The following is a 12,879-nucleotide window of genomic DNA, read 5'->3' as shown; positions in this document are numbered from 1 at the left end:
TGAATCCTCAAACTCATGGGCTTAAGCGATCCTCCCACCTCAGCTTCCCGAGTAGCTGAGACTACAAGCACACGCCAACATGCCTGGCTAATTTTTGTAATTTTTTTGTAGAGGCAGAGTCATGCTATACTGCCCAGACTGGTCTCGAACTCCTGGGCTCAAGTGATCCTCCTGCCTTGGCCTCCCTAAGTGCTGGGATTACAGGTGTGAGTCACCGCACCCAGTCAGGATTTTTCCTTTTGTGTCTGGCTTTTCTCACTAAGCGTGATGTCCAGAAGGTTCATCCACACTGTAGTGTGTGTCAAAATTTCCCCCGCTTTTTAAGGCTGAATCGTATCCCATTTTGAGGACAAGACATACTATGGTCATGGACTCATCAGAAGCTTCCCTGGAGCCTTCGTCCCCTGCACTCTGGGCAGGAACCCTTCTAACTGGGCACAGCTGAACAGCAGATTCCCTTTGCCCTTTGCCCTCTTCTGGGACCTGTTTTTTCTTTTTCCTAATTTGTCTTCTTGTTTTTCCTGAAGTCTCTTTTTTTTTTTTTTTTTTTTTTTTGCGACAGAGTTTCCCTCTTTCGCCCAGGCTGGAATGCAGTGGCGCGATCTCAGCTCACTGCAACCTCCGCCTCCCGGGTTCAAGTGATTCTCCTGCCTCACCCTCCCAAGTAGCTGGGATTACAGGTGCCTGCCACCACACCCAGCTAATTTTTGTGTTTCTAATAGAGACGGGGGCTTCAACATGTTGTCCAGGCTGGTCTCGAACTCCTGACCTCAGGTGATCTGCCTGCCTCGGCCTCCCAAAGTGCTGGGATTACAGGCTTGAGCCACTGCTCCAGGCCTCTGAAGCGTCTTTTTAACCCCTGGGTCTGACTATCACTCTCCACCTCCATCCCAAATACATCAAAGCCCAACCTTGTCAGCTTCCTGAGACCCTCCCCAGCACCCTTGTAAAGGAGAAGGGCTATGTCTCTGGGGTCACACAGGGCTATGTAAAGTATCCCATCTCCACCCCTCACTAGCTAGGTGGCTAGCTTTCCTCCATCTGTGCCCCAGGAGAAACCCTCAGGAATGAAGACAATGACTAATGCTAACATTTACTTATTTATTTATTGCTTCAGAGATGGAGTCTCACTCTGCTGCTCCAGCTGGAGTGCAGTGGTGTGATCATAACTCACTGCAGCCTCGAGTTCCTGGGCTCAAGCAATCCTCCCACTTTAGCCTCCTAAGTAGCTGGCTAATTAAAAAACAATTTTTTTTGTAAAGATGAGAGGTCTCACTACACCTAGCTAATTAAAAAAAAATTTTTTTGTAGAGATGAGGGGGCTCACTATGTTACCCAGGCTGGTCTGGAACTCCTGAGCTCAAGTAATCCTCCTGCCTTGGCCTCCCAAAGTGCTGGAATTACAGGCGGGAGCCGCCGTGCCCACCCTAAACATTATTTATGTGCATAGGTAATATAATCATTAAGATTTAAATTTATGTAAATAATATAAACATTATTACTTAAATTCACATAAACAACATAAGCCTTATTATGTGCTTATATAAAGAACATAAATATGGCCGGGCACAGTAGCTCACACCTGTGATCCCAGCACTTCGGGAGGCTGAGGTGGGCGGATCACGAGGTCAGGTGTTCAAGACCAGCCTGGCCAACATGGCGAAACCTCATCTCTACTAAAAATACAAAAATTAGCCAGGCATGGTGGCACGCACCTGTAGTCCTAGTTACTCGGGAGGGTGAGGCAGGAGAATCACTTGAACTCGGGAGGCAGAAGTTGCAGTGAGCTCAGATCACCCCACTGCACTCCAGCCTGAGCAACAAGAGCAAGGCGCCATCTAAAAAAAAAAAAAAGAATATAAATATTACTACTTATATTTGCATAAGTATATATAATTTATTATGTATTTATATAATTATATGTTTCTTATAATAGCAAACTGTATTGTTACTGATAATATAAAGAAAACAATAACATATCTATACTTATGTAATACAAATGATGGAATATAAATACTATTTGCAATATGATAATAAACAGGTAGTTAATTGCAAATGTTATTGATATGTATTGCGTAGATCAATGTTAATAACGTGTATTGTGTAGATCAATATATATTTTTTTGAGACGGAGTCTCGCTCTGTCGCCCAGGCTGGAGTGCAGTGACGCGATCTCAGCTCACTGCAAGCTCTGCCTCCCGAGTTCACGCCATTCTCCTGCCTCAGCCTCCCGAGTAGCTGGGACTACAGGTGCCCCCCACCACGCCTGGCTAAGTTTTTGTATTTTTAGTAGAGACGAGGTTTCACCGTGTTAAGCAGAATGGTCTCGATCTCCTGACCTCGTGATCCGCCCGCCTCGGCCTCCCAAAGTCCTGGGATTACAGGCATGAGCCACTGCACCCGGCCCTGTGTAGATCAATATTATTTACATGTACTGTGTATATCACTGTTATTGGTATATTTTGTGTGTATCAATGTTATTGACATGTAGTGTGTATATCAATGTTAGTTACGTGTATTGTGTAGATTAATGTTATTGGTATTCATCGTGTATAGCAGTGTTATTGGCATGTATTGCATATAGCAATGCTGTTTGTATGTTTTATGTAGATCCATGTTAATGATATAGTATAGATTCATGTTATTGGCATGTATTGTGTATATCTATGTTATTGGTATGTGCTGTGTAGGTCCATGTGTTTTTTTTTTTGGGATGTAGTCTCACTCTGTGGCCCAGGCTGGAGTGCAATGGTGTGATCTCAGCTCACTGCAACCTCCGCCTCCCGGGTTCAAGCGATTCTCCTGCCTCAGCCTCCCAAGTAGCTGCGATTACAGGTATGCACCACCACGCCCAGCTATTTTTTGTATTTTTAGTAGAGACAGGATTTCACCATGTTGGTCAGGATGGTCTTGAACTCCTGACCTCGGGTGATCTGCCCTCCTCCGCCTCCCAAAGTGCCGGGAATATAGGCGTGAGTCACCGCGCCCGGCCAGATCCATGTTATTGTCATGCGCTGTGCAGGACCCTGTTATTGGCATGTGCTGTTTAGATCCATATTATTGGCATGTGTTGTGTAGATCCATGTTATTGGTATGTGTTGTGAACAGCAATGTTATTGATACGTATCGTGCCTGTCAATCTTACTGACCTAATACGATGGAATGGCGAGCCTGGCGCTGTACTCCCACCCCTGGGCGCGAGGGGGCACTCGAGGCGCTCCTGGCTGCGGGGTGGGGGGGAGGGGGAGGGGGCGCAAGCAGGCCCCGCCCCCGAGCCCCGATTGGCTGCGCGCCGCCCGCGGCGTCGCACGCACGCAGGCCCCGCCCCGTCCGCCCCGCGCCGGCCCGGCGCGCCCTCCCTTGGCCGGCGGCGCTTGTTGTTCGGCGGCGGCGGTCGCAGCTCGGGTTCCCCTCGGGCGCCCCCGCCGCCGTCCGCGCGCGGCCATGGAGCTGGAGGTGCCGGACGAGGCGGAGAGCGCCGAGGCGGGGGCCGTGCCCTCGGAGGCGGCGTGGGCGGCAGAGAGCGGGGCGGCGGCAGGTAACGGCCCGGCCTCCCGGGGCTGCGGCCCGCTGGGCTCGTCCGAGCGCCGAGGGTCGTGGGGCTGCGGGGCTGCGGGGCTGCGGGGCCGGGGCGGGGGCTGCGGGGCCGGGGCGGGGGCTGCACGGTCGCTGCAGGGGCGCCGCCGGTTCCAGGAGCCTGGGGCGGGGCAGTCCCCTGGAGCCCCGGGGAGGACGGGGCTGAAGCCGCGCCGGGAAGCGGGAGGCCTGCGAGGGGCTACTTTCCACCGCTCCCGGGCCGGGGGCGACTCGGCGTGGGCGCCGCTGGGGATCCCCGTTCTGCCTGACCCGCTCTCCGGGGCTGCCCGGCGTGTGAGTGGCGGCTGCTTGGGTGGAGGAGGCGGGGGTCTCTGAGGCCGTGCATGCCCGCCTCCTGATGTCACCTCCCTTTCTGTAAGTCCCCAGACCTGGGTCCGGGTGCGCGACCTTTCCTCACCTTCCTGGGCCTCAGTTTACCTCCTTGCTAAAATGAGGGGAGGAAAAGGGTGACATCTGAAGATGCCTCCACCGCCCCGGCTGTGCACACAGGGTGCCCTGTCGCCCCCTTTCCCTCTCCCCAAGCCTTCCCCCAGGACACACTGGTGGGGCTGCGGGCTGGGCGGGGGGGCACGGCTGTCTCAAGCCCCGTTTGGCTGCTTCCTGGTCCTCCAGCCGGGTAGGTGGGGGCAGCTGGGCCTTCCCTTCTGTGGGGACGGTGTGCAGAGCCCAGAGGAAGGGAACAGTTCCTTCTCAGTCGAGGTCACAAGCTCCCAAATCGGAAGTTTCCGGATTCACAAAATCCTCTGCCCCTCCCAGGCAGCCAGCAGCAGCGTCTCTGTAGACACCCACACGGGCATCCGTCCTCCTTCTCCCCCCAGGCCTCCCGAAGCTTCCTTGGTTGGCAGGCGGGCAAGCGGGCGGGCGGGCGATGCGTGCTGCCTGGGAGTTGGGGGAGATGTCTGGAGAGAGAGAGAGAAAGAGTGTGGAAGTCATCAAGTCCCCCCACCCACCCCCCGCCTTGAAAGACACTCGTGGCTTCCCTCCCGGCGGCCATCTGGAACCTCTTGGTAGGTGACCCGGTTCCTTCCCCAGAGCCAGTGGCCTCGCCGCTTTCTTTGCGGGCAGCCGGTGTCCTGGCCTGGCCAGCAAGAGACATGGTGGAGGAACCCAGGCAGGGCACCAGGCCCCAGCCCGGGTTCCTTTCTTGGGCCCCCCAACTTCCGCTGTCAGCCCTCTGACCCCAGCTGGTCAGAGACAAAGTAGCCCAGGACTCGCTGACCAAAAGAAAACCACACCGCGACCATTCATCTTATCAGGGGCTCTGGGAGCACTGGGGACAGATAAAGTTGCCAGCTCCAGGCTGAGCATGGTGGTGGGGGGGGTGGGGGAGTCGGGGGCGGGGAGGGCTGGAAGGTCAGGGTCTGGCATCTCTGCCCATCCCTGAAATCCACAGAAATCTGACCCCAGCTGGCCATATATTATTGCCTCTGAATTTTTAAAATTCAGAGTTGCCTCACTCCTCCAATGCCATCCCTCCTGATGTTAGCGCTGGTGAGTTTAGGTTGTGCCTGGCTGGGCTGCAGAGACGTGAGCACATAAAGGGGCCTGCTTGTTCTTCACCGAGATGGTTTCATGCCTCACTGGGGCTTCTCTGCCTTGGCAGAGGTATTTTGAGCCAGGAAATTAGGGGTGCTGAGCAGCGCCCCTGGCTTCTGCCCACTGCATGCCAGGAGCACCTGCCAGTTGTGACAGCCACAAGTGACCCAGACATCTTTCAGTGTCCCCTGGGGGCAGGACGGCCCTGGTGAGAAATGCCACACGTTTATGACTCTGTGAACTGCTTGCTTTTTATCTGTGGTCGTCTGGAGTCTCCCCACGCTATGTTGGTATCGGTTTGTAGAGAGGGCGAGTGCCAGGCAGTGGTTGAGGGGGAGGCCCAGAGTTGGTCCTGCCGGGGTCCCCCTCCCAGCTCCATGCTTCAGGTGCTGTGTGGCCATCACTTCCCCGGGCTTCAGTGTCCCGTCTGTGAAATGGGGTGATGACCGTGTCTACCGGGGGCTGGCTGAGCCTGGGATGAGTTGGTGTTCATGCTTGGTGATTGTCGTGCTGGTTGGCCGCCCCCTTTGGGCCTCTCCACCATCGGTGCTTCCAGGCCCCTGCTGAGGCCCATGCCGGTGGTTTCTGGAGTCACCTCTCGCTGTTAGGAGCGATGGCGACACCTTCCAGAAAGCTCAGCTACAGCGGAAGCCTTGTCCGACAGGGGCCGAGGGAGGCTGCCCGTTTCCCACGGCACTGCCAGCTCCCAGTGTCATCATCCTTGGCGATTTCGGCCGATTCGATGGGAGGCAAAGCAATGTCTCGTTGGTGTTTACAATCTGGTTCCTCTAATTGCCCGGGTTCCCAGCTCCTGAGGCGTGGCCTGAATGGCGTCTCCATGTGCCGTGGCTGTGGGGCATGTGGGGGCGGTCTCGGGAAGGCTGGGGCTTGGGCTGCGGCTGTGCCCGCTGTGGGGGCCAATGGCCTGTGGTGGAGTTTGGTCTGAGCTGTGGCCTGGGTGTGTCTGAGCCTCTCCCAGGCTGTCCTCTGTCTGTGATGCCCCAGAACGGTCAGCTCCATCGCTGCCCCTGCCCCACTCCCACAGCTGATCTGGCGGCAAATGATGTCAGCTTCACCTTCAGAACTGGCCCAGAACCCACTAGTGGACTCCTTCCCTGTCCTCTGCCTCTCCCGGGTCCAGCTTGGTCCTCCCCGGTCCAGCTTGGTCCTCCCCGGTCCAGCTTGGTCCTCCTCTGTCTGGCTTGGTCCTCCCCGGTCCAGTTCGGTCCTCCTCGGTCCAGTTCGGTCCTCCTTCATCCAGCTCGGTCCTCCCGGGTCCAGCTCGGTCCTCCTCCGTCCAGCTTGGTCCAGCTCAGTCCTCCTCCATCCAGCTCAGTCCTCCCCGGTCCAGCTTGGTCCTCCTCTGTCCAGCGCAGTCCTCCCCGGTCCAGCTTGGTCCTCCTCTGTCCAGCTCGGTCCTCCTCTGTCCAGCTCGGTCCTCCTCTGTCCAGCTCGGTCCTCCTCGGTCCAGTTCGGTCCTCCTTCGTCCAGCTCAGTCCTCCTCGGTCCAGCTTGGTCCTCCTTCATCCAGCTCGGTCCTCCTCAGTCCAGCTCGGTCCTCCTTTGCCCCCTGAGCCAGGCCCGGCGCCCCTGCTCTTCATCTGTTCCCCGTCCCACATTCCAGAAGGACCCCATTAAAAACCAGCGGCCCGAGTTCCGCCTCTCCTCTGCTCACAGCCCTCCATGGCTCCCACCTCCCTCGGGGTCAAAGACACAGTCCTCCTTGAAGCCCATCAGGCCCTGCACAGCCTGCCCGGGACCCTCCCTGCCCTCCCCTCCGCGCTCTGCCCTCCCCACCCTCCCCTCCGCGCTCTGCTGCAAGCCCATGGGCCCCTCACTGTTCCTCCAGCATGCAGGGCATGGTCCTGCCCCGGGGCCTTTGCACGGCTGCCCCCCCCAACCCCGGAATGCCCCTTCTCCTATCTGTGTCCTTCGCTCCCTTAGCGTTCTCCAGGTTTTGCGGGAGCATCTCCTCTCCGTGAGGCCTCCCTGCCCTGCTGTCACCACACAGCGGCCTCCCCTCCTCCGTCCCCTGCCCTCCCTGTTCCTCTTCCCTGTTTGTGCCACCATAGCGTTTGTCACCACCGAAACATATGGCTCTGCTGACATGTTTTCTGACCATCTCCTCCTGAGCGAGAGCTCCGCGAGGGCCAAGGCCGTCTGTGCCACTCCTGCGGTGTCCCCTGCGCCCGGAAGAGCTCAGCGCAGTGCAGATCCTGGTGGACATCAGGTGCATGAGGGCAGCAGTGCCAGGGAGGAAGGGCAAGGTAGAAGGGGGTGCTTGGGAAGGCCGTGCCAAGAAGGTGGCATCCGAGGGAGACCTGTGGGCGGTGGGCAGGAACAGGGCGTGGCCCCAGCAGAGGCCCCGCGTGCCTGGAGCAGTGTAGCGTGGTCACAGGGCGGCCGGGCAGGGAGTCAGCACCGCCACCAGGGCCTCCCCGTAGCTGTGGTGGTCTGCGCAAAAGGTCAGGGAGGCCGGGCACGGTGGCTCACAGCTGTAATCCTAGCATTTTGGGAGGCTGAGGCAGGAGGATCACTTGACCTCAGGAGTTTGAGACCACCCTGGAGCAACATAGCAAGACCCCTGTCTCTACTAAAAAAAATTAAAAGAGGCAGCTAGACGTAATGGCATGCACCTGTAGTTCCAGCGACTCAGGAGGCTGAGGCAGGAGGATCACCTGAGCCTGGGAGGCCGAGGCTGCACTGAGCTGTGATCGTGCCACTGCATGCCTGGGTGACAGCAGAATCGTATCTCAAAAAAAAAAAAAAAAAAAGGGTCAGTGGGATTGTGGTGTCTCTTGTTGCAAGTCAGCAGGGCCCAGGCAGAGGCTGAGGACGCTGGGGACGGAAAGTTCCCCATTCTCTCCTGCGCTGGCCGCCTCCCAGGATGCAGGTCAGGCACTGTGACCGCCACAGCCTGGGTGTCCCAGTGGAGAGGCCTCGGGGGCCGGCCCTCCTGGGTTCACACCCAGCGCCATTGCATGCCAGCCGGGGACGTGCGGCCTCGGTGTCCCTGTCTGTAAAGTGGGTGTGATGGCTGCCTTTCTCCTGGGCTGCATGGAGAATCATGGGGTAAAGCCCTTAGAAGGCACAGGACAGGCAGCCGGCCCCGTGAGAAAGCTGGGTGCCCCCTCTGTCCCAGGTTGCTGTTGGAGGAGAGGGAGTCCCCTTCGTGTGCTGCTTCCGGGGGGCCAGGTGCCAAGCGAGCTCACCTGGGCACTGGGGTCCGCCGTGGGAGTCAGGGCTCGTGAAAGCGTGAGGTCCACTCCTGGGCTCCAGACCTTGGTTGAGCACCTCGTGTGGGCCAGGTGGGGCTCAGGGTGCTTGGTCTTCTGGTGCCAACGGGACTGCCTCGCTGACCCCTTGGAGCCCTCAGGTTGCTGGGCGTCAGGCTACGGATGGGAACAAGTGGCCACGTGAGACCCCACCCGAATCTGTCCATGCCACTTCTTGTCAACAAAGTTCTATTGGCAACGGCCACACCATTTGTTCCCTTGCTGGCCTTGGTGGCCCCCACGCTGCAGCGGCAGAGCTGGGAGCTGAGTGGCCATGCTTGGGGCCGCATGTCCCACAAAGCCGAAAACACTCACTGCCCGGTCCTTTACGGAAGATGTTTGCCCAGTCCAGAGCCAGGCCGCGTTGGGCGGTGGTGAGTGTGGTGAAGGCACCTGGGAGGTCAAGTGGCCAGGCCTGTGGCAGCCGAGGACTTGGAGGGAGGTGACTGTCGCCACGAGCTGAATAAGGGTGGGCTGCGGCTCAGGCGACGTAGGCGGCGGAACAGTCGCGCCGAGGCCATGGGATGGGAACTTGCTGCACCCGCTTGAGCCGCAGAAGTGAAGGCAACGTGGTGGGAGAGGGTCGCCTGGGGTCGGGCCTGAGGACAGCGGGTGGGAGAGGGTCGCCTGGGGTCGGGCCTGAGGACAGCGGGTGGGAGAGGGTCGCCTGGGGTCGGGCCTGAGGACAGCGGGTGGGAGAGGGTCGCCTGGGGTCGGGCCTGAGGACAGCGGGTGGGAGAGGGTCGCCTGGGGTCGGGCCTGAGGACAGCGGGTGGCGCTGGCATCTGAGTGGGGTGGCGAGCCCGATTCACAGCGCCTGGTGGGGGATGGTCTGTGGGCAGCGCTCTGTGGGGTTGGGGCAGGTGTCCAGGTGAGTGGCGCCGGTGCCTGGAGGGAGACGAGGGGCCTGGAAGGATTTTGGCCTGGGCCCTGGAGCTGGTGGCCAGGGTGGCGAGGACTGAGGACAGAGCAGGACTGGGAGCCCAGGCACTGTGGCAGGCGTGTGCCGATGTGGGGTGAGCAGGCAGTGGGGACCCCCAAAGCAGGTGGAGGCTCCGGGAGCCTGGGCAGGGTGGTCCCAGGGCCTGGTGTGGGCTGAGCCTGCCTTGGCCGCTTAGACCCGTGTGCCTCTGAGCAAGTGACTTCCCTTTGTTTTAAAATTTTTTTTTTTTGAGATGGAGTCTCGCTGTCTCGCCCAGGCTGGAGTGCAGTGGTGCGATCTCGGCTCACTGCAAGCTCCGCCTCCTAGATTCACGGCATTCTCCTGCCTCAGCCTCCCGAGTAGCTGGGACTACAGGCACCCGCCACCACGCCCGGCTAATTTTTTGTGTTTTTAGTAGAGACGAGGTTTTACCGTGTTAGCCAGGAGGGTGTCGATCTCCTGACTTTGTGATCTGCCTGCCTTGGCCTCCCAAAGTGCTGGGATTACAGGCGTGAGCCACCGCGCCCGGCCTGTTTTAAATTTTTAAAACTTTTTTGTAGAGATGAGGTCTCACTATGTTGTCCAGGGTCCGAGGGTCTCGAACCCTTGGTCCCAAGCAGCCCTCCTGCCTCTGCCTCCCAAAGTGCTGGGGTTACAGGCATGCACCCCCACGGTGGCCCCTGCTTTCCCTTTTGGAGCAAGAGCTGTGGGTGTCCTGAGTGCCTGGCAGGACAGGGATGGGTGACGCCCCAGCCCCTGGGAAGCTGCACGACGTGGGTCTTTCTTTACAGATGGGGAAACCGAGGCTCCTGGAGGGCTGGAGAGTCCACACAGGGTGGGGCTGTGAACGAGGAGCGGGGCCCAGGCCTCCCTGCCGCCTGCCGCCTGGCCCCGGCAGCGTGTCCCTTCACGCAGGACCAGGCCGGGCAAGACCCTGCAAGGATTTGCCGGCAGGCGCCAGCTGGACAGGGGCCCGAGGTGGTGCCAGTACTCATGGGGATTACAGCCTGAGGGGATTAGCTCGGAGCCCCTGCACCTGCCTCCTCGCCACCCTGAGAGGCCAGCTTGGGAGGGGCTGGAGTCGAGCATGAGGGCCCCCAGGTGCCTGAGCTGGCGTGGGGGTGCGAGGGGACCCAGCCTCTGGCTGAGTGAAGAGAGGACCCCAGCACCCTGCCCGGCCGCTCTCCTCCACTCAAACGCCTCATGCCTCCACTCTGCAGGCGGGGCTGCTGCTGAAGGTTTGGGGGAGTGGGGTGTGGTTCGGGCATCGTCTACGTGTGCTTTCCTGCGTGTGCTTTGGCCGGGTGCTGGGGGCCGGGGGAACGAGAGGGCCAGGCCCCCTCAGGAACTCTGGGAGTGGGGCCAGGACATGCAGACAGTAAAGAAAAGCAAAATACACAACGCAGTGGACAAGACAAGTGCCCGGGAGAAGAGCTGAGCAGAGGAGGGGAGAGAGCGGCGGAGGAGGTGCCCTCAAGGCTGGGGACTCGGGGGCCACGCTTGAACAGAGATCCAGGGGAAGCGAGGGGTCGTGGAAGTGTGGAGGGAGCTGTCCCGCAGAGGCACTGTGCAGAGGCTCTGGGGCAGGAGCATGCCTGGTGTTTTAGAGGAACAGTGAGGAGGGGAGGGCAGGGAGGGGACGGGGCAGGGTGTGCAGGGCCTTGTGGGCCGCAGGGAGGACTTGGGCTTTGACCCCAAGGGAGGTGGGAGCCATGGAGGGCTGCGGGCAGGGGAGGGATGGGTGCAACTCAGGAGCTCACAGGCACCCCCTGGTGGCTGCTGTGGGGAGGACAGAGGGGGTGAGGGTGGGAGCTGGGCTAGGGGAACCAGGGCAGAGGGGACTGTGCTGGCCCAGGTGGGTGAAGCTGGGGCTGGGCCAGGCGGGGACCATGAGCAGTGGGCCATCTGGGATGGATTTTGGAAGCAGAGCCAGCAGGACCTTTTGAAGGTTGAGTGTGGGGCTGAGGGGGGATTGAGTTTGAAATCAAGATTTTAGCCTGAGCCCTGGAAGGACAGAGCTGCCCTCAGCCAAGATGGATGCAGGAAGGGCAGTGTGGGGGCCACCGGGGCCCAGCATGGCCTAGCTGCGAGGGAGGCCCCAGGAGCCCCTGTAGGGAGCGTTGGGGGCAGTGGTGGGAGCCGGCAGTGGGACTGGGTGGGGCCGTCAGGACCCTGGTGGTGGCCGTGCTCAGTGGACGGTGTCTCTGTTCCATCACGCTGTTGGTAGGAGGACAGCTGAGATGATTGGGTTCGGTTGCCCAGCTGCTCCGTGCCTCAGTTTCCTCATTTGGAAAGCAATGTCCCTTGAGGATTAGATGAGTCAATGCACACAAAAGGCTCAGAGCCAGCCCTGTCCATGGTGGGCGCCCAGGGAGTGGGGACAGGGATGTGAGCAGGCAGCTCCCACTGTGCACCCTTCCCGTGCGGTGCTGGGACTGGCCACGCTGCGTGCGCTGACATGGGCAGGGCTGCTGGGGCAGGGAAAAGAGCCTGGGGTGGGAGCAGCTGCCTCGGGGCCCGGTGCCTGCGGTTGTGTATGAGTCAGCCTGGCTTGGCGTCTGCTGCTAAAACAAACATCCCCACTCTCCCAGCCATCCCAGAGGCTCGTTTCTCGCTTGTGTTGGGGGCTTTGGTGGTTTTGCTCCCCTGATCTCTCAGATCCCAGGTTGACAGAGGTGCTGTCACCCTCAGTGCAGTAAAGGCTCCATGCTTCTGTAACCCAGAAAGGTGGTACCTGTATTCAAATGCACTCTGATTGGTTTAAATCAGGCTTGGTGAGGCCAAGAGAGCAGGAGGTGACTGCTATTGAAAAGCTCTTGTGTTACAGTTCCCAAGAGAAGGGGCCCGGGTGACACCCACGCAGGGCCACCCTACACAGCACTGGCATCAGGCATGAGCCAGAGGGCAGGAGGGTCAGGCCAGGGCCTGTGTGAGGCTTTGGTTGGAAGGGACGGGCCAGGCGGGGTAGGTGGGCTGGCTGTGCCTAGGATGGGCGGGTTTGACTCCCGACTGTTTGCGGCTCCTGGCTGTTGGGGTGGTCCCTGTTCTGGGAGCTGGCCCTGGGGTGATTCAGGGCAGGGAACCTGGGCATGGTGCGTGGGAGTTTGATCAGGTGCGTGGGCTCGCGGTTGGTTGCTCTGCACGTCACAGTGTGCTCGCAGGCGGGCCATTTGCAACATTTAGGAATCCGCTAACCCTGGAAGGGGCCATCATCCCCAGATTAGCGAGGCCCCCAAGATGTCGTAAAATCCAGAAAACAAAACACGGCATCAGCACTGTACCAGACCGGGCTCTCCGTGTTCCGGCAGCGGAGGATGCGTCCATCTCTCCCATCCTCAGCAGCCATATGGGCGCAAGGCGACTTCTTCCCTCACTGCGTCATTGCAGCGTATATTCGTCTTTCTGTGACTCAGAGAAAAAGTCCTTGTGGCTCTTCTCAGCATTTCCTCTTTGTTTTCTTGGAACTGCGTTTCCACAAGGGGAGCAGAGACCACTCGAGGCGAAGGAACTCGCCACACGGGAGCTCCCTCCCGCTCCTCCCAAAGGTCA

At 59.3% G+C, this 12,879-nt stretch overlaps 1 protein-coding gene across 4 annotated transcripts in view; it reads left to right on the top strand.

Annotated features, from left to right (window-relative positions):
* The first annotated feature begins 3,343 nt into the window (after positions 1 to 3,343).
* PIP5K1C (phosphatidylinositol-4-phosphate 5-kinase type 1 gamma) overlaps positions 3,344 to 12,879 on the top strand; it is a 70,986-nt gene continuing 61,450 nt past the window's right edge. For 2 of the 4 annotated variants that reach the window (XM_024237660.3, XM_024237659.3), the window contains exon 1: positions 3,344 to 3,538. In XM_024237660.3, the coding sequence (XP_024093428.3) occupies positions 3,445 to 3,538 (94 nt within the window). In that variant the 5' untranslated portion in view covers positions 3,344 to 3,444. The remainder of the gene's footprint in view (positions 3,539 to 12,879) is intronic. The other 2 variants (XM_063719275.1, XM_054539342.2) reach the window with 1 other exon arrangement.

Source organism: Pongo abelii, chromosome 20 (genome assembly GCF_028885655.2).
Source record: "Pongo abelii isolate AG06213 chromosome 20, NHGRI_mPonAbe1-v2.0_pri, whole genome shotgun sequence".
Classification (NCBI taxonomy): domain Eukaryota; kingdom Metazoa; phylum Chordata; class Mammalia; order Primates; family Hominidae; genus Pongo; species Pongo abelii.
The sequence above is the reverse complement of the archived record's forward strand: the minus strand, read 5'-3'. Positions and strand labels throughout refer to the sequence as shown.